Source organism: Pantherophis guttatus, chromosome 10 (assembly GCF_059756535.1).
Source record: "Pantherophis guttatus breed Tessera chromosome 10, ASM5975653v1, whole genome shotgun sequence".
Classification (NCBI taxonomy): domain Eukaryota; kingdom Metazoa; phylum Chordata; class Lepidosauria; order Squamata; family Colubridae; genus Pantherophis; species Pantherophis guttatus.
In genome coordinates, this window is record NC_142072.1 from 20,043,620 (window position 1) to 20,065,820 (window position 22,201).

At 37.9% G+C, this 22,201-nt stretch overlaps 1 protein-coding gene across 4 annotated transcripts in view; it reads right to left on the reverse strand.

Moving 5' to 3' along the window:
* KIAA0319L (KIAA0319 like) overlaps positions 1–22,201 on the reverse strand; it is a 63,019-nt gene that overhangs the window by 36,572 nt on the left and 4,246 nt on the right. For 2 of the 4 annotated variants that reach the window (XM_034413432.2, XM_034413431.2), the window contains exons 2-3: positions 18,554–18,722; positions 5,242–5,936 (exon numbers count right to left, since the gene is read on the reverse strand). In XM_034413432.2, the coding sequence (XP_034269323.2) occupies positions 5,242–5,936; positions 18,554–18,695 (837 nt within the window). In that variant the 5' untranslated portion in view covers positions 18,696–18,722. The remainder of the gene's footprint in view (positions 1–5,241; positions 5,937–18,553; positions 18,723–22,201) is intronic. The other 2 variants (XM_087876083.1, XM_034413433.2) reach the window with 1 other exon arrangement.

A 22,201-nucleotide genomic window follows, 5' to 3' on the forward strand; every position in this document is an offset into this window, starting at 1 on the left:
GTTCAGTTGCAGATCGTAGAGTAAAAAAATAGCCCTTGAAACCTGCTAGCAGTTAGAACTGCCAGAATCTGATGAGTTACTCCAATCTTTAATACAGTCCTCAACCTATAACAGTTCATTTAGTGACTGTTCAAAGTTACAATGGCGCTGAAAAAAGTGACTTATGATTGTTTTTCACACTTTCAAGCATTGCAGCAGCCCAATAGTCATGTGATCAAAATTTGGATGCTTGGCAACTGGTTCATATTTATGACAGTTGCAGCGTCATGCAAAGGTCATGCGATCACCTTTTGCAAACTTGTGACAAGCAAAGTCAACGGGGAAGCCAGGTTCACTTAACACTTGTGTTACTAACCTAACTACTGTAGTGATTCACTTAACAACTATGAGAAGAAAGGTTGCAAAATGGGGCAAATTCACTTAACAAATGTCTTGCTTAGCAACAGAAATGTTGGGTTCAATTGTGGTCATAATATTCACCACTAGCTTTAATATAGATTTGCCTGATTAGCTGGAGCAAAAATGGTTTCTAACTTCTCTAAGATGCTATTTATCTCTCCTATCTGTTCTAAGATGCTATTTATCTCTCCTATCTCTCCCATCAATCCCTTGGAGAAATCAAAAATCATAGTACACTCCTTGGTTTTTAGGTGTTTGATTTCTATCTTGTCAATGTTCATAAGCAAGTTTATGAAAACCAGTCTTAATCTTTTTTTCCCCAATCAAGTTTATTAAAAAATTTCCAGCAAGATTTTCTCTATTTCTATAAAGAGGATGCACCTTCTCCTAGTTGGGGCATCTCCTAATTGGGACATCAGAAATGGTGCTGATTTCGTTACTGTGTGAGAATAAAACTTCCTTGCAACAGAAACATTTGAGAAAGCAAACTTACAAGAGATAATTTTAGATTGCAGGAGATTCTGTAGATATCAACTTCCTGTTCCACATTAATATTTTTAAAAATATTGGTCTTGCATCGGTATAATTAAAAAAAAATTAAGTACCTAACAGGATTAATAAAATAAGTCTAAATGTCAGTATGTGAGCTTGAATTTGACAGTAGAAACTGATTCAACAAGAGAAATGTGAAGCATAGCTTGCTGATCAAAGTCACTGCTGTTTCACTGCAGAAGGACTGCAGAAACAACCTATTAAAATTCTATGGTTGCTAAGACAGAAAAATAGTAGCTTTAGCTTTATTCCTAACATTTATTACAGCAATCACTTCTACTCTTCACTGACTGGTTTTTTCTGACTCCTTATTGTGGGATAACAAAAACATCTCTATTTTATCCTATTTTCCTTTTCTATTTTCCAAAAGCCATAATTACACTGCATTTGTCTTTTTCTGGATACGTTAGAATGTGCATTGAACCTCTGATATGACAAATAACAGGGAACACTGTGCATCCAAAAGATAATGCTGAGAAATTAAGAGAAAGGGAATTGAGTTTTACCAGTAATGAAATATTGCAATCTGAGAGCTAGAAAAATATAGATTCTAGAAAATAAACTCTTATAAAAAGTAGTCTTTCTATTTAGTGTATGTTAACTCTGCCTGTGACTTTCTCAGTACAGTGGTACCTTGGTACTCAACTGCTCTGAAATTCATCAAATATGGTACTCAGTGCATTTTGACGCAAACAATTTGTGCCAGTACTCATTGTTTGGTACTCAACACACAAGCTAGAACTTGTTGGTGTTGGCTGCCTTGTGACTCACTACATTATTCCTTATGAGAAAAAAGTATTTGGTACTCATCATTTTTGATACTCGTTGCACCTCCTGGAACTAATTAATGATGAATACCGAGATACCACTCTATCTAAATCAAAGATGGATAAAACACCCTTTTATTTTGATTACTTTGCTCAGTTTCTTGAATAATATTAGTATAGCTTTCAACCCCAAAGCCATTTAGGAGCAACAGAAGGTTTTTATATTTTGGTAAGAAGCTACAGAAAAATGGCAAAAAAACAGTTCAAATATTTAATTCACCAAATAGATTATTTCTGTCACTAGCTCTGGATCTATATTGGTGTTTGTTCTATTGTATTGATATATCAGAGATTATCCAACTTCTCCTCCTGGTGCTATTTTCTCTTATTTCTTTGGTGATAGTTTGTGTTGGGGGGAAGCAAGTGCAATTTTCTCATCTCTGAAAATTCAGTTTTCCACTATAGGGCAAAACATGACCCCTTCTGCCTCCCACCTCAAAGTAATGTGTTTATTATACCATTTTGGACATTCGTTGTATTAAGGCCATGCAGAAGCTTTAACATGACCATGATAATTAACTGCACATATTAAAGGTCTCCCTCCTTTCTTAGGCTCATTATGTGAAGATTAGTATCTGTGGAGTCCTTGGCATCTCTCCACTGATAACATAATAATAATTTTAAATTTTCTTCATTTCTCTCAATTTATGATGAGAGGGAGGGAGGGAGGGAGGGAGGGAGGGAAGGAAGGAAGGAAGGAAGGAAGGAAGGAAGGAAGGAAGGAAGGAAGGACTGGCCCAAGTTTACCCAGTTGACTTGGGCAAGTTTACCCAGTTGACTTGGGCAGGACCAGAACTCACCAGGTTTCTAGCCTGATTCTACTATACCAAATTTGCTCTCGAGAAAACGTTACTATGGTATTATATGCATATGATTGGTTTTAAAAAATATACATATTATTTTCTTCTCCCCCATTCTTCAGAATTACATTTCTTTTCCTACCACTCCTACAGTTATAAGATGCTCAGTTTCAGACTAGCAACTTCTATAGCAGCAGTGTAAAGTACAGTGAGGAAAAGCAGGAACAGAAAGGTTTTTATAATCCTTCAATCACTTTTGAAAATGCTCTCTCCTGGCAACAGATCTAATTAACTGCACAAGACGCTTTTTTCCAGGCTCATTGGAGCAATGAATTGAAGAACTTTTCCTAGAACATAAAAATGGCACAATGTTGTGCTATAAGGCCACACTTTTAAGTTACCTTGAGAAGCAAAACAGCAACCTTGCAAGACACTTAAAAAGGATCACAACTGACTCTTACATAAGGATAAGAAAGGCTGGTTTCCACATTTTCACATTATAAAGGCTTTTGCTTCTGAAAACCTTACATTCCTTCAAAGCCCAGCATTTGAGAACTTTGAAAGTGATAGAAATTTGCTATTAAAAAGGCATAAATGAGTCTTTGCCAGAGTATCTTATGAACATGAGCTGGAATTGCAGCAAAATGTCATTATCAGAATATCGAGAGAAAAGTAACAATTCAGGATGCGGTTAAAAAAAGGATGCAGTATGCTTCAGTTGAATTCAGATGAAATGTGTATTTACTGCTCAGGCCAGGAAGGATTCAGCACAGGGAAGATAGCGTTATCTTTCTGACATACCAAGTAACAAACTCTTGTGAGAGGCCAGATGTTTATAATTTAAGGGACATGTTATTGCTAAGACAGAAAAGCTGAACAACTCCTAGGTGATTAAAAAGTCAAGGGACAGCAGAGGGATAGAAGGGACAACTAAGGCAAAGCAATGCCATGTAGCTGTTTCCCATATAAAATGGGCAATTTCCAAATTTCCCGGAATGTCTTTTGGCTCTGGTCTATATCCTGTTCCACAAGTTTAGCAGTTCTCCTGTCACAGCTGCAAGGTGACCAAGGCCTGTAAATACTGCACCCAGCTATATGGGAAGCAGGGGTGAAATCTACTTACCTTCCCTACCGGTTCGAAATGCACGTGCCGCACGTCACATGCGTGCGTGGACCCTCAGCACATGCGCAAACCCTTCTGCACATGTGCAGAAGGTAAAAAACGGTTACTTCGGTTGTTACTTCAAAGTAACAACAATCGGGCGGGTGGGCGGAGCCTTGCGCTGCTGTTGCTACCGGTTCTCCAAACCACCCACCGCCATCGCTACCGATTCGGCTGAACTGGTCCGAACCGGTAGCATTTCACCCCTGATGGGAAGATCATATTTCAAGAGTTACATTCTTTCTGCAATAGGTGAAGTTAAGCAGGATATGATTCTGAGCCTATTGGGCTTCTCCGTAGTTGCAAAAACCTTGCTTTTTTGTCATGTCCTGACGTAGAAAGGAGATGTCTGCTCCTCAAGGGGAATTTTTAGTTAGGAATATCTTTGAATATTCTCCCCAATGTGCTAAGGACTGGTTGATTTTGTCTGTTGCTGGTGGTTACTGATCTAATGTTTTAATGCTATTAAAGCCACCTAGAGTCATCCTGTGATGAGGCCATGCAAGTGGACAATTAAGTAATTTTATTTCCCAATTCAGGAATTTTTTTTTTTAAATTTGATTTATATGCCGCCCTTCTCCGGAGACTCAGGGCGGCTTACAATGCGCTAAGCAATAGCCTTCATTCTTTTGTATATTTCTACAAACTCAGCTTATTGCCCCCACAAACTGGGTCCTCAATTTACCTACCTTAGAAAGGATGGAAGGCTGAGTCGACCTTGAGCCTTGGCGAGATTCTCACCTGCAGTAATTGCAGGCAGCTGGTCTTAATAACCAGCTTAATAACAGGGTGCCTTAGACCACTGTACTACCAAGGCTCTTTTAGTGAAACCTTTACTATAGAATGGTTAACACCAATACAATGGAATTACTGCACACGTAATTTACAATAAAAAGCTATATTTTGATACAATCTGTTTCAGTAACAACTATCTGCAACATTTGAAGCAATATGCCAAACAAATGGAAACATATTTATAGCTTTTAATAGTTCTGTTTGCTATTTTTGCTGTGTGAAGAGACATGTTGATAAGCAACAAGCTTTAATATCAACCTTGCAACTGCAGAGGAGAGTGGAGAGCATTCTGATGGCTGCAAATTAATCCACACTTTCTCTTTACCCTAGCTTTGAAAATAAACTTGGCAAATGTGTAGCCAAGAGTCTGGGTTAGGGTCAGCCTGAACTTTAGAGAGGCGTTGGATCAAACCAGCACAGCTTCCCTACTTCAGAATTTACTTATTTACTTAGAGATATGTATGATTTATCCAGTTTTGTCAGGTTAAAAGAATACAGATGCTACTCTAAAAGTCTAAGCAAACAATCCCCTATACATATATAGATCAACAGAATATGGACTGATTGTTTAAAGTCAAGTGAACTAGTTGGGTAACTGTCAAGGTACCTGACAAGATCCGTCAAGACAACAAGAGGTCAAGGTCATAGAACTTCTGCACTGCCATTGGCTTGAGTAGCATTACTGCCCTTCCAGGGATTCACTTACCCCCAAGGAGCCACTCCCACCAGGGTCATGCTCTCTGTTCATGTGATCACTGTTGGAAAAAGATGGGCTTTGGGGCTTCAGTTCTTCTGAATCCTTATAATTTGGCAGGAGGATTTTTTCCACTTTAGTATGGTTTCCTGAAAGGTTTGCTTCTGGTCTTGAAGACTGCGGTTCTGTAAGATCCTTGTGAGTAGGTATTCTATCCAAGGCTTCTGATGGAGCTGGATGGTTTATAGAGCTTCCAGCACTGGAGTCCACATCTCGCTTTAGAGAATTTCCCCTGACGTTTCCTAAATGCAATGCGTGAGCAGGCAGCTCTTTGAAGGACCTCTGTATCCTTGATTTACTCTGATGTCTCTCCTTCCAGTTCAACCATTTGGGAAGATGGGCTTGCCTTTCTTTGGCAGGTTGGGAATCTACATCAAGATCAGATTTTGTTACAAAGACCATGATGAGGTCCATCATGTCAGTTCTGATCTCTTGACACTTATGAGACTTAGTACAGTTCACCTGGATGCAGATAGTCCCCATGAGCCAAAATGCATCACAGGCTGGGGTTTGACAACAAGCAGCTTGACAAGAGTGGATAGAGTGCAATCCTTCTAGCAGCTGGAGATGGACACTATCTGATGACCTCAAATTGCCTTCTTCCAAAGGCTTTGCAGACTGGCAAACTCTTCTGCTCCAGCTTCCTTCTGTGCAAAGAGAAGTAAAGTTATAACCATTTTAAAGAAGCAGTAAAAACAAAGGCAAAATGATCACCAGTGGTTGGTTTGCTCACCTGTACAGCAACAACAAAGGTGATAAATCATTCAGTTTCCCTTTTCTTATCCAGAAACATGGTGGTTGTTGCCATCATTATATTTTTGGTCAACTCAAGGTGGAGAACATACCTGGTACACCTGCCTCCTATTTTCCCCACAAGAGCAACCCTGTGAGTTGGGTTGGGCTGAGAGGGAATGACTGGCCCAGTCACCCAATTGATTTCATGCCTAAGGGAGACCTAGAACTCACACATTTCCTCATTTTGAGGTCAGCAATTTAACCACTATACCAAATATGCTCTCTTATATTCAAATGTTTATTGAGGGAGAGGGAGATATAAGAGGGAGAGAAAGGAAGCAGTATACCAGCTGCTCAATGAAAACGGCAAAATGCTAAAAGATAACAAAGAAAAGGCGGAACTATTCTTGAACATACTATTGTGGAGTCAGAACACCAGCGCCCACTAACAAGTCTGCTGCCCCAATTCTGATACTTTGTTATGAAGTTGAGCAGCCTTATCTGTCAAATAAAGAAATAATCAATAAATCAATCTTGCCTAACAGTAATTGCATTTTTCCAGTAGAAAAAAGTGTTCCAGAAAGTTTATTCACCACTATATTCCTGAAGCTGCAACATACTGCCTCCCAACACCACCTCGTGCTTGCTGTAAGGCAAGGGTATCAAACTCAATTTCATTGAGGGCTGCATCAGGGTTGTGTTTGATCTCGGTGTGTGTGTGTGGCCAGGGTGGGTGTGGCCAGCTTGACGTCACTGTCGGGGGTACCTGTGGTCACCCAAGCGATCTGCCAGCAAAAACAGGCTCCCGAGCTCCGTTTTTGGCTGCCACAGCCTCCTGCAATCCTCTGCCAGTGAAAACAGAGCTCGGGAGCCCGTTTTTGCTGGCAGAAGCACCGTGGCCTGGTCCTTCGCTATTTCCAGGGCAGCCCTGCAGGCCAGATCTGGCCCCAGGATCTTGAGTTTGACATCCTTGCTGTAAGGCATGAAAATATTGTCAGATATATTACACTAATTATTGCAAGTCTACTGAGATATATAAGCTTATTTAGTTCCTAAATGAAACTTGCAATAACAGCAATATATCGCTAGAATTATAATTAGTACCTTTCTGAACAAAAAAAAAATGTCATTGCCACTGACATTTTTAGGTGAGGTGATAAATTCCATCTATTTAGTGACAAACAAAATACCTCTTCATTGATTTGGATTTTGCATCAGTGACAAAAATATGCTTCTCTTTCCTCATTACATTAAAAAACGATGAGCTCACACATGCATATTTTACAGTCAGTAACTACAGCCTATTTATTTGACAGAACATTGCCTTTTCTCACTGCACCACGATATTAAGAGGACTAGAATCCAAGAATAAAAACTAAACATAACCCTCCTACTCTTCAATATGAATCAATTGTGGCATTTCATTGTGATACATGATGTTAAATGATAAGTAGAAAGAAATACAAGTTATCTAGGGAACTCTGACTAAACAGGGCCGGTTTGAAATCTCTAATCTAGGCTCCATCAGAAGGCTCCTTATCTTCATGCCATCCCAGGGTTGGGGTTTTTTTTGTTTTTTTTTGGCAAGACCTCTAGTCTAGACAATGATTAAAAGATCATTTTGCCCCAGGTCAGGAATACTAACAACTAATTCACCTATATTCAACTGCTTTTAGGATTCTGACTGCATTACGGTAATCTGGTAATCAGATAATGATTCAGCATCTTAATAATACAACATTGTAATTAGTAATATATAATTAACAGGGCCCATATTTCTGGACTACAGAAGAATGAGAAATTAGATGGACATTAATAAACAAATTTAGCTCTGTTTCCCTGTTTTCATAAGTGCACTCATTAAAATAATTTGATGGAAAATAGTATCTGATTTCTCAAGAGAATAGATCTGTTATTCCCAACTCTGTGAAGTGACAGTGCTGGGATGTTTTCTACCTCACCAACCCAACCTATTGGTAGACATTTTTTTCTCCTGTGCTGTCCATTTTATCACAACTAACACCAAGAGTTTTTGTAACACTACTCTTAAGAGACATTATGGGATATATCCAGAGGTGGGTTTCAGCAGGTTCTGACCAGTTCTGGAGAACTGGTAGTGGACATTTTGAGTAGTTCGCAGAACCGGTAGTAAAAATTCTGACTGGCCCCACCCCCATCTATTCTCTGCCTCCCAAGTCCCAGCTGATCGGGAGGAAATGGGGATTTTGCAGTAACCTTCCCTTAGATTGGGGAGGGAATGGAGATTTTACAGTGTCCTTCCCCTGCCACGCCCACCAAGCCATGCCATGCCCACCAAGTCATACCACACCCACCAAGCCACGCCCACAGAACTGGTAGTAGAAAAATTTGAAACCCACCACTGGATATATCCCCTTTGAGCTGAAAAGATGGGAGAAAAACTCCTCTCTGTGCGTACTTGAATATAAACTGATGAAAAAGTAAAACATTGCAAAAGTGCTTCCCATCTTCACCCACAAATAACTGACTGCCTGGAACATCTTAAAGTGACCTCACCGTTTCCCAGCATCATGTGGCATTTGTATAATCAGCCAGAGCCACTTATTTTCCTGACAAACATCCATGGTCCTAAATGCTCAAAGTATCTTTAGGAGTCTGAACCTGAAATGTTGAGCTGTCATACTTGTTGCTGTATTACATATTATTATTTAATATTCTATGTATATGTAACTATATTACTACCATATAAAAGACTATTGAAGAATAAAAATTAAGCAGAATTTTGAGCTGACATGTATCCAATTAACTGTCATGACACATCATGTCGAATTGATTAGCTTACTAATCAGAAAGTCATAAGATGCTTTTTCAAACTGAAATCTAAATGTATTACATCTATAGCACTACAGTAACTATCCAAAAAAATAGGTGTTATCCTTATAAGATTTTGTCTTGACAATGGAAGTGGACTTCTGGTTTTTAATGCCTGATGTATAGTTTCTTGGATTTTCCTTTCAAGATACAGATTATATTTGTTTTTTCCTAGTCCCCTGATACTGTTCTCCAGAATTACTCAAAGAATAACATACATAAAAGTTTGGCAAGTTTCTTACTCCCTCTCAATTAATAAATTAGTTAATTACCAGTAGGCCCTGAAGATTTAAACCCAAAGGAAATAGAAGGTTTCTGACAGTCTCAAACTAAGGTCCTAGTGGCTAGCCCTTAATCCTGTTTTATACAATTGCGTAAACTCTTCTAGAAAAACAAGCAAGAAGAGGAGTTGAGCAATTCCACATTTTCTTTCTTATCTTTTAGCATTTTGCCATTTTCACTAAGCAGCGGCAGCTGGTATACCTCATTTCTCCTGCTCTTCCATAAAATTTTGAACACAAAGGTATTTTGGTTGTTTCCCCCCCCTTTTGTTAAACTCAACTGATTCTGCATTCTGGCTTTTCTAGCACCTTCTTTACAATTTGAAATATCTTTATCCGTCACTCTTCTATCTTCTGCATGTAACCAACTCATTTATTTGCAGATTAGTGCTAAATTTGTCATTGGTTTTATCTGCATTTCCTCCTCTCTCTCCTTTTTTTTTTTTGCCACAGTGGAATTGGGCTTCTTAAGGCTTTTCTGTTCAAATTATAACTGGCTTCAGTTTTTTTTAAAATTCAGACATTCCAGTGTTATTTAAACAATATTCTGTAATGTTCTGTAATGTTGATGCAACTTTTCCTCAGTTAAATCTCCCCTAACGAATAAAATGCAGTTAAGCTTGAGTTATGTAGAAGGAAGTTACAAGACATGCCAGGAATTGGAACAGTGGGCAGCCTATACATTTTGGTAGAATATAATGAATTTTCTAGAAGGTCTGTATATGGCAGACCTTCCTTCTAATATTTATCAGGGTAATCAAAATTACCCATCACTACTGCTTCATGTCTCCTTGAAAGATTTAGTTTGGAAAGCATCCTTCATCCAGGTTGTGTAAGCAATAGTCGATAACAACAATCGCATGTACTTTCTACAGTAAAGTACATATACAATATTTTATACATTTTTAAAAGTTCATTCATTGATTCTTTGGGGAAGCATAGATATTTTTAATGCACAGTGCAATTTCACCTCCCTTTCCATTGCTTTTGTTCTTTTTAACAGCTATATTTGCCAACTGCGATGTTCCACAAGCGCTTTCATTGCTATGAAATCATATTTACTTTCCTGTACTCAAGAGTTCAAGCCCATCCTGCTTACTTCTTGTATTCTGAACATACAGAAAACAAAGGTGTGAAGCTTGTGAGCCAATATTATTCCTGATTTTTTAAAAATGAGTTAAGTAGGTCATATTTAAAAAAAAAACATATCCACTTTCCTCTATAGAGTGCAAGGCTTCATCCGAGTTTCTTACATCACAATTTTCTTTTTCACAACACCACAGGATTCAGTTTAATGTCCCCTTGATTAAGCCAAATATATTTTTATCAGTCCTGTGAAATGCAACTCATTTTGTTCCAGCAGTCCATCAGGTGTTAGGCACAAGGAACCAGAAGCAGAACGTGAGATGATTGAGAGTTATCACTTTATTGTTGCAATGTTTATTTACAAGAATCTCGCCAGGCTGATGCATTCTCTTGGGAACAGTCAGATAAGGCTTCAGGGTAAAGCCAGACATGCTGATGCTTTCTGTGATGTACGGACTCTAAGCTCAACGCCCTCTTCATACCTCCCCCCACTGTAGCTAGAGATTCTAACATATCAGAGAGTCTTCAGATCACAATCCTGAATTCAATTATCTTCCACTAACATCATTTGAATAGTTTTAGTCTTTTACCTGCACCATACTTCTCTTGTTTCCCAATTCTCTACTATGGCTCAGAAAGTTGAATAAGATGAGTAACTGAATCCCCTGGTTGAATATCCTTCGCAGATCGTCTAAATCTACAGTGATAACACTATATCTGCTCTTGCAGTATCACTGATATCACATCTATTACTTAGAACTGATAATTGATAGTGGATTTTATATATCTTGAAATTGTTCTGTTATATTCCTAACCCATGCTTTTGGAATGAGTTATCAGACATATTTGTTCCATAGCTCTTCTCCTTATCATCTTATAGAATACCGCTGTCTCTCCTCTGTCTTTCAGGGATACATTAACCTGGCGCATCTTCAGCCAGACCTATTTTTCTTTCCCTGAAAATTCAAAAGAGCCAGTTTCTTCTCTGAGGGCCTCAGAGCTGTTCTGATTTCCAGCAGTACAGAATATTTACTAAATTATTTGTTTCTGGTTGTCGCTTTTATTAACTGGGTTTGTTCCTTCTTTGATTCTTGTTCAGACAATATGTAGAGTTATTACCTTTATCAGCTTATGTAGCAATACCTCCACTGTTTAAGCTAATAAACCTCCAACCTCTCCTATGAGGTTGTGTGGCAATTCACTGCACCAGTCCCCCAACTTTTTTTCAGGTGCCCCCTCTAAGTTGCACTTACTCAAATAAGTAATCTATGGAGTCTGGAAATAAGACTCTGGAAAGAGTGCAGAGAAGAGCAACAAAGATGATAAGGGGACTGGAGGCTAAAACATATAGCAATAGCACTTAGACTTATATGCCGCTTCACAGTGCTTTACAGTCCTCTCTAAGCGGTTATTGTCCCCAACAATCTGGGTCCTCATTTTACCGACCTCAGAAGGATGGAAGGCTGAGTCAACCTTGAGCCTGGTGAGATTCAATCTGCCAAATTGCAGGCAGCCGGCAGTCAGCAGAAGTAGCCTGCAGTACTGCACTCTAACCACTGCGCCACCGCAGCTATGAAAAATGGTTGCAGGAATTGGGTATGTCTAGTGTAGTGAAAGGTAGGACGAGGGGCGATATGATAGCAGTATTTTCAATATTTGAGGGGCTGTCACAAAGAAGGGGGGGCAATCTATTCTCCAAGCAACTGAAGGCAAGACAAGAAGTAAGGGTTGGAAACTAACCAAGGAAAGAAGCAATCCAGATCTGCCAAATCCCCACTGAACCACCCTGGGATCAGTTTTCAACTGACTCTAAAAGAGAGGAAAGGGATCCCTCCCTCCCCCTAGTTTAACAGAACTAGAAAGCACCTGAATGTTTCTCTCTTCTCCCGTCCTGCAGTCTTTATTTCTGAATAACAGGCATTTTCCTTCTTTGCTACAGAAATAAGCATTATAGATTTTTCCTGCAGTTTTCAGTGTTGTGCTAATTATTTCACCAGAAGTTAGCTTCAGAAGATTTTGACTGCATCAAAATGAAAGGCAAAAATAGAAAGGCAAATATTAAATAGAAGGGCACAGTTTCTATGCTTATGTTTCTTTGCATTTTTTTTCTTTCTTAATCTCAAATATGCCATTGTAATGAACTGGGAAATTCTTGTAATAAAATGTCACTTCAATTAAGTTGTAATTGGGAAAATCTTTCAGTATCATCCTTTATCCTCATTACAACACTTAAGAATATGTATTTTGTTTATATCTCACCTTTTGATAGACAAATCAAAGTGGCTAACATAGCAATAGTAATAGCACTTAAGACTTATATATAGCTTCATAGTGCTTTATAGCCTTCTCCTTATAGCCCTCATATGCTTGATAGAGACAGCATATTTCCCTCAACAATCTGGGTCCTCATTTTACCAACCTTGGAAGGACGGAAGGCTAAGTCAACTTGAGCCAGTCAGGATCGAACTCCTGGCACTGGGCAGAGTTAGCCTGCAATACTGCATTCTAACCACTACACCACCACGGACTCTTAATACCTAATATTTCCCCCTCCCATTTTCTCCACAACAACAACCTTTTCAATTGAATTTGGCTGAGAGAGAGTGACTGACCCAAAGTCACCCAGTTACTATCATGCCTAATGTGGGACTAGAACTCGCCTCCTAGTTTGTAGCTTGGTGCCTTAATTACTACACTACACTGGCTATTATGACAATAAAACTGAGGAAGTAATATAAAATGAAGAAGTTAAAGTGCCCTGGAACTTGGAATTCCAATAGACAGGCAGCTGCCACGTAACACCCCAGACTTAACAACTGTCGATAAGAAAGACAAAAAAGCCTGGATAGTGGACGTGGCAGTATTTGGAGATGGTAGAAGAGAAGAGAAAGAACTGGAAAAGATAACAAAATACAAAAACCTGCAAATAGAAATAGAGCATCTGTGGCAAAAGGAAGCAAAGGTAGTACCAATAGTAATAGGTGCCTTAGGTGCAATCCCAAAACAGCCGGGATTCCACTTGAATACCATTGGCAATGACAATTGCAAAAGGCAGCTTTACACAAAACAGCTTACATTCTGTGATGATATTTCTAACACCTTAAACATCAACATCTGCCTATTGTAGATCCTTGGGAATGCCTATCTGTCCTTGGGAAGGACTTAATAGGCAGACAAAAATGCCAAATCCAGTTGAACATCTGGTTGACTGCAATGAACATAAGAAGAAGATATGGTCAATATCTTACAGGACTATTTTAAGGATGAAAATTTTTTTAATGAAAAGCATTTGAATATAGTATGCTTATAGTGTGCTTAAATATTGCAAAAGAGTACTGTGAAATTCAGAAATTTATTATTAATATTCATTGGTCAATGAGCGATCCATAACCTTTTTCAAAACAAGGAAGGAAAAGAAAGAAGAGGAAAGAGGAAAGGAAAGGAAGGCTGTCTGCAAAATTCACCCAAAAGACAATAGTAGAACTAAAACAAAAGAATGCTCTTAACAGTGGGGAAACAGACAGCCAGAATTTATTGCAAATGCTCTTTAGAGATCTCTCACACCAGGGCCCCAATACACATAGGGGCAAATTTAACTTACAGCAAAAAACAATTTAAATTCTTACAAGATGTTATATTTGCCAATTGCATTGATTAATCCATCAAGCTTCCTAACAATTCATTACAGAGTAATTAAAAAGAGGACACAATATTCTTGCCAGCTTGAAGAAGGAATGGTAGGGAGGAAATGAAAGGAAGAGCATTTAACTTCTGAATATAGTTAGGCAAAGCAAAATATTCCTAATTATATTTTCTTGCCAGCTGCCTCATATTTAAAATGCTTAATTTTAAAGTTTTCCGTTTGCGGCCATTATCTTTGTGCTTATGTTAGCATTTGTCTCACTAAGTTCCAGTTTGTTTTGCACTGTGCTCTCTAAATGAAATTTATCAATGCATGAGGCAACAAGGGGGTTGTTTTTCAGAGGGCTTATTCCAAATCTGATGCTGATTTAGGGATGAGGGAAAATGGCTGGCGCAAGGTCACCCAGCTGGCTTCTGTACATAATTGCTGGACTTCATCCTGAGTTTCTCTGCCCCTATCCCAGCATCTTAACTTTTAAACTATTTGGCCACAACAGAGAGTATTTTTTCTCTTGTGTTTTGGCTGAAACAACTTAGTAAACTACGATTATATTATAAAACAAATAAATTTCTGAAATTTGCTCTGGTTCTGAAAAAGATGTTTAACAAACTCTAGAAGAAAATCCAACAATTTACAAAGTTGGTCTGTACAGAGGAGAGCATCAGGGTGGGAAGACTGGTGTAAAGGAATCTGTGAATTAATGTTCAACTATATCTCATTAGGATCTAATCTGGGTTAGTCACCAGGACCAGAGATTTTGTCTTCCGAGCTTTCTGACTTGTGCTGGAGTCCATCTTCAGGGAACTTCGCTCTGCTAGAAGAAGCTCAGAAGACAAAACTTCTGGTCCCAGTGACCGACCCAAATCGGATCCTGCAACATTATCCTGGGACACCTATATTCGCCATATATTTCATCACTCCACCAATGATGTGACTGATTTTCAAGCCTTATGCTTGAACTATAGTAGTATTTAATTTCTTACGTAAACTCTTAATATGCTTTAGAAGCTTCTCAAACTAAAGCAGTTTTGCTTGCTTTAATATGCTTCAATCACATAATGGCATGTTAGACGTCCTGAATAACCACCAAGCAGGAAATAAGCTTGTCTATTAAAGAGTCACATCATAAAATCTCTACAGATTACGTGACAGCTTTAACATAGGCTCTTAAAGGAGAGATACTGAGGAATCTTTTAAGCACTGAGGTCTACATAAGATATGGGGTCAGGTTTCAGGAGCTTCATCTGCAAGTATGAATGTTCAACCTGCACACAAATGTATACTACTATTTGAGGCTTCTTACTCATTTTCAATTATAATTATGATATACACCTCTACTGGGATCAATTAAAAACCCAGCTCAATGCCTATAGGAAAAGCCAGAGTTTTACAGCCATCCAGAAGACCAACAGATTTGGGGCTATTCAGATCTCTGGAAGGAGGGCAAGCACTACACAGATTAAAATAAAATCATTTTAGAGAAAAAGCAGTTGGGCATATTAATAAATTCCTCCTTCACATAAGTATATTTAATTTCAAGAGAGGAACCACCTGGAAAAATACTGATTTTAACAATTTAGAATCACATCACTGTTTGAAAACAATCAGGACTTTTTAATGTGCAATACACTAAGCGCTAGACAATATCCACTTGTCCAGGAGGGAACAGAAGTTTGTCTGTTGCAAGAATACATTTATTCATTTTGAAAGGAGAGAGGTTGAGACAAACTGTGCCAGTACAATCTGCTAGAGAAACCCTTCTCAAGTATTTTTTTTAAAAAATTGAAACTTTATGAAAGTTTCCTGGCTTAGCTTGTCAAAAAACTTTTGGTATATATTTTGAAATGTGCACAAAATTTGGAACATAGTAATCTGGAATAAAAATGTCATTGTAAGAATTTGTTGTTGTTGTTGTTGTTGTAAATATGAAACAAGGTCAAAATGTTGTGAACATCTTCCTCACAAAAGCTGAAATGTTTATAGAGGAAGGGGAAGAGTTAAAGAAAACAAGGAAAGGTGTACCGCATTTTGCGGAGTATAAAATGCACTTTCTCCCCCCCCCCCAAAAAGAGGGTGGAAATGTTGGTGTGTTTTATACAGCCATTTTTGGCCTCCTGAAGCCCCGCCCCGCTCGTCCCATTTTTGCGAAAAATCGGCCTATTTTTTGCAAAAATAGAGTGCGCAGAGGGTTTGGGAGGCCTGCAGAGTGCTCCTGGTGGCAGGGGAAGGCAAAAACGCCCCCATTTTGGTGAAAAATAGGCTTGTTTTTGCGAAAATGGAGCATGCAGAGGGTTTGGGAGGCCTACAGAGTGCTCCTGGGGGCCGGAGAGGGCAAAAGCCTTTTTTTTTACTTACCTCTTCGAAATCTTGGTGATTCTTATACACCAGTGAATCTTATAGTCCGAAAAATACGGTATTTGCAAGATAAGAATTATGACAACTCTTTAATACAAACAACATGCTTGAGAAAAGCAGGCAATAGCATTGTAGTACAGGGTACTTATTCCTTCAACTGTGTCTTAGTTCTGCATTTAGGATATTCCTGAAATATGATAATTGCTTTACATTTAAAAAAAAAATCAAGAACAAGACAGCACTGAAACATAATTTTGTGGAATTTAGGAAACAGAAAACTAATCTCAAAGAAACAGAGGCATTCAAACTAAATAATTTGTGATTTCTACTTTTACTGTGTATCCCAACCAAAAATAAAGATAATAAATGTAAGAGACTTTAAAATCTATGGTTTTTGTATGTGCAATGCTAAAGATCAATGACTCACTTACTGCATGTCAACTTAGTCAATTTTACCAGTTATCAAATGTCAAAAAAGACACCAGACAATTTACCAGAGGTTAGGAGGAAAAGAGAGATTTTACCATACTAACATAATGAGTTTAAGTATAACAGTGACAGTTTAAGAGCCTTCTCTAAAGATACCAGTTTTCCAGTTGATAAGAATTTTTTAGAAGAAATATTTTTGAAAAAGCACCTAATTGAGATAAAATGCTGCACTATTTTGAGAAGGGTTTAACAAATTATCCTAGCAATTTTCCATAGGCCATAAAATTGACTTACCGTATTCTCCAAGAGTTCTCCTTGCAATACCTCTTTAACCTTGCAAATACAGGCTAGATACTAAAGCTCCTTCTCTTTTTTCCCCCTGAGTCATTGATTTGTCTTCTCTGACTGCTTAAAGAGAAAACTTTCTCCCACTGAGAAGTACCTGCTAAGTCAGCAAGTGATACAAGCTCCCTCCTTCCATTTTCAGGACCACTTTGGGAGTCACAGCTTACAGATGAGCTTTTGAACCCAATGGCATTCTATAAGGAAGTTTGTATCAAGAACCTTCAACCAAACACAACTATTTAGCCATTTTAACTCTATTCCTGAATCATATCAATGTAGCTCTTTAATAACTAATTACAGTTAAGTCTTTGTACAATGTCATTATCATTACTAAAAGAACCTGTTAACAACTTTTATTTAGATATTTCATCTAATTTCCAAATATTTCCTAAGTGCCTTAAATCTTTTTAATCCCTTAGTTATATCAAAATTATTTACATGAGAATGTAGAGGTAGCAAGTGTCTATGGTATAGTTCTAAGATTTTGGAATTAATTTGAAAGTTAAATATTTCCTGCTAAGTATTTACCTTTTCTATTTCTCTCTAAAACAATCTTACATATCCCTATAGCCCAGGGCTGTCAAACTTGCAGCTCACAGGCCGGATGCGTCACGCGCTGGCCATGCCCAGTTTAGCGAAGGGGGGAAAAGTCACGATACATCACCTGAGACCACCGTGATGATGTGAGTTTGACACCCCTGCTATAGCCCCTCATCAGAGTTTTGTGTGGCACATAGAACCACCTTGTCCTACTTAGAAATGGTGTGTGTATGTATAAGTGTATGTGTGTGTGTATATATATAGATATATATAGATTAGATATAGATATATAGATATACAGATATGAGATAGATAGATATTTTAGGATAGTTTGATACATACATATATGCATACATACATACATTTGTGGAAAGAAAAAAGTACCTGGTATAGAAAAGCACTACACATTAATTACATACAACATACATAATTGGCATCATTTACCATGTATTTTATATTGGAAGATGGGCACCCAAACGCTCACAAGAAGCAGACACGCTCATTTAGAGCTTTGTATTTCAAAAGGAGAAAAAACACTGTGTGAAAACTCAGAGCACACAGATGGTCCGAAGGCGTAGGTAGATAAAGTGCCAACTTAACAAACCTTGGCTAAAAATCATATAATGTGGGAAGCTCTATGTCTAACTCCTGCTTAAAAGCATTTCAAGAGACAATTTCCAAGATAATGATATTCAAGGTGCAGTCAACATTTATTAAAAGGCAACACCTTTCAGGAACAACAGCTCACTTAAAAAAACATATGTATATGCATTTAATAAAATTTCTTACTGTAACAAGATGCTACCAGATACTTCTGATTGTTGACTACTAATAGACCACATGGCTTTTCTCCTACAATGTTAATCTTAGCAATGGGTGTTCATAAGCTTTACATTGATAATTCATAGAACATAAATCAAATCTGTTTACATTGCACAGATTGATATATACTTATTCATTCACAATTTTAAGTATCTTGGAAAGAAGCATAGAGTCTCACCTGTGCAGAAAGAGAGGGCACTGAGGCAGATAAATACGTAGATTAGAGGAAGATGGCCCAGACACTTGGCAGATTTTCTAAAGAAGAGTACCAGTGGATTCAAAAAGCTGATGCTGAAACTGCTTTCCAAACTCTTCTCCATGGCCTTTGCAGACAGGCACAGAGCTCTCTAAATATAAAAGACATACAATTTTAAATATTCCGATCTCCAACTACAATCACTTTTGGAAAACAATTATACCTATGTATTGAGACAATGAATAAACACTATGCATAAAAAACAGTTTCTACTATTCGTTATTAAGTTCTAAGATTTGCTCCTGAATTTATCTTTAAAAATCCCATACAGCTATCTTAACTGGTATATAATTTAGAGGTTAAAGGCAAGGTCCCCTATGGCCAAATGATGACTTATAAAAGCAATTAATCTTCAGACATGAAACAAATACATGAAAGGAAAACTACATGTGGCAAATTCTAATTTTTTCAAAGTAGTTGCCTACATAATTCTAAAGGCTGCCTGCTTGACATTTGTTTACTGATAGCCAGCTGTGTTCACATATCAAAATACTCAGTACTGAAACCAGCCCACATTTGGAAACAGTAGCATATTATGAAATTATGCAATGCAAGCAAAGCAAACTCAAAGCAAAGCATGCAAATTCAATGGTTTTTAAATGGAGGCTTTAGCCATAGTTTGAAAGTTAAAAGCATCCATGTAGAGACTTCTAGTTCCACCTATGCTTCAACAAATGCAGTCCATCTGCTAAACAGGTGGAACTAAATGTTACCACTTGCTTATTGGTATTTCCTAGCACCAGCCAGAAAACAAGATAGAAATTGGAGCAAGCAACCAGTTGAACTGCAATGAAAAAGTAATCTTAGCCAAGTAAAACCTGAGCTTTCTTTCCACTAGAAAAATGAGAAACTGAAGGTTAAATAAAGTTGCAATCCTTTGCTTGCAGCTACAGGTAGTCCTCAACATACGACCACAATTGAGCCCAGAATTATTATTATTTTATTTTTTTAAATTTGATTTATATGCCGCCCTTCTCCGGAGACTCAGGGCGGCTTACAATGCGTTAAGCAATAGCCTTCATATTTTTGTATATTTATACAAAGTCATCTTATTGCCCCCACAAACTGGGTCCTAGTTTAACCTACCTTAGAAAGGATGGAAGGCTGAGTCAACCTTGAGCCTGGTAAGATTCGAACCTGCAGTAATTGCAGGCAGCTGTGTTAATAACAGGGTGCTTTAAACCACTGTACTACCAAGGCTCTATGTTTGCTAAATGAGAAATTTGTTGTGAGTTTTGCCCCATTTTACGACTTTTCTTTCAACATTTGTTAAATGAATCACTGCAGTTGTTAAATCATGGTTGTTAAGTGAATCTGGCTCCCCATTTTTTTTATTTAGACTTCTATACCGCTTCACAGTGCTTTACAACCCTCTCTAAGCGGTTTACAAAATTAGCATATAGCATATTGCATATTAGCATATTGCATTAGCATTAGCATTTTGCCCCCAACAATCTGGGTCCTCATTTTACCCACCTCGGAAGGATGGAAGGCTGAGTCAACCTTGAGCCAGTGAGATTTGATCTGCTGATCTGCTGAACTAGCAGTCAGCTGAAGTAGCTGCAGTACTGCACTCTAACCACTGCGCCACCTCGGCTCCCCATTGAATTTGCTTGTCAAAAGGTTGCAAAAGATGATCACATGACCCCCAGGGACACTGCAACTGTCATAAATATTAATCAGTTGTCAAGCATCCAAATGTAAATCATGTGACCATGGGGATGGTGCAACGGTTGTAAGTGTGAAAAATGGTCATAAGTCACTTTTTATTGTTGTAACTTCGAACGGTCACTAAGTGAACTGTTGTAAGTCGGGGACTAACTGTACTGTATAAATTGTATTGATTTCAGGCATGTTTCTTTTATTAAATTTAAATGGAATTCTATCAAGAATGATTCTACCTTTATTTTAACTCTCAATGAACTTCCCTAGTCTTATGCCTATACAAAAAATAACTACAGTTAGTCCTCAACTTACAACAGTTCATTTAGTGACCATTTGAATTTACAATGGCATTGAAAATTGTAACTTATGACCATTTTTCACAGTTATGACCGTTGCAGCATCCCCATGATCATGTGATCAAAATTCAGATGCTGGGCAACTGGTTCATATTTATGACCGTTGCTGTGCCCCAAGGTCATGTGATCACCTTTTGCAACCTTCTGACAAGCAAAGTCAATGGGGAAGCCAGATTCATTAACAAGTGGGTTACTAATTTAACAATTGCAGTGATTCACTTAACAACGGTGGCAAGAAAAGTTGTAAAATGGGGCAAAACTCATTTAACAAATGTTTCACTTAACAACAAATTTGAGGCTCAATTGTGGTTGTAAGTTGAGGACTACCTGTCCTGAAATAACATACAGAAAATAGGATTAATACCCAATAAGCAGTAAACAATCAAGGAACTCCATAGTGCAATCATATCTATATTCTCTTCTATTGGTAAAATAACCTCAGTACAGTCCAGTGTGTTACAAAAGTGTATACTTTGGTGACTAGATCATAACATAGATGAAGAGAATATGCCCTTCCACTTTTTCTTGTACCACAAAGGCTTGCATTGTCTGGTAGGGTCACTACAAAACTGTGGTATTTAGTTGCTGGAACCAAAAATGTGATGTAACTTGAAACTTTGGCTCTTTCCCAAAGCAAAGCAAATTTTATAATCTGGTTATTGTGGTTCACCGTGGAAAACGAACAGTGAAGGGAAAAACAAGGCAAAATTATAATAAGAGGCAGCTTCAATCTGAGGGAACTTCATTACTGCATCTGAACTGCCTCACTAGTAAATTTTGCTGTTTCCAAAATCTACTAGCAATTTAGCTCTGGATATTGTTAAATCAATTTAAATACTGAAACATCATAAAATTCCCTTTTCTTTCCTATAGAATAACGTATCCACATGACAATAAGCACTGGGTTAGATTGGTATTATTATCCTAGAAAAAAACATAGAAGTTTGTTCCTGATGACTTGGATAGCCTGTTCATCACATTATTGGATTACATAAGGGATCGGCCATGCCAGAATCAGTGCAAAACTTCTGCAGTGGCTGCACATGAAAAGAAAGTTCACCTGAAAAGCTCCTGAAATACTGCAGAGGATTCTAGGGTACATTTTCAGCTTGCATTAGGAGTCAACAATGCTGGAAGACATATGACAGCCTGAACTCCCATGTATGGCAGGTAGTCATTAAATTATGACAGCGAGCTGTCTAGTCTGCCTATATCATAACACTGCTGGATTCATCTATGCCTTGCATCTAATTTTACATTTTGCTCTAGGATGACTAACAGAATTAGGTTACTGCTACTATGTTTGCCTTCGTTAAAACACCATGAGAACATAGGAAGAGATCAAAGTTCAGTTCTGTCTTCTGTAAATGTGGAAGTCTACAGTACGTGGCACAATGAATATAACTTTGTTGCAAAACCAGATATTCATCTGGTATAATATCATAGTTCATATACTCACTGTAAGTTACATAAAAAGGCCAAATTTGCAAACTTTAACTCCAGCTGTTTTTTTAACTCTTTTTATTATTAACGAGACAACAGGCTGTTA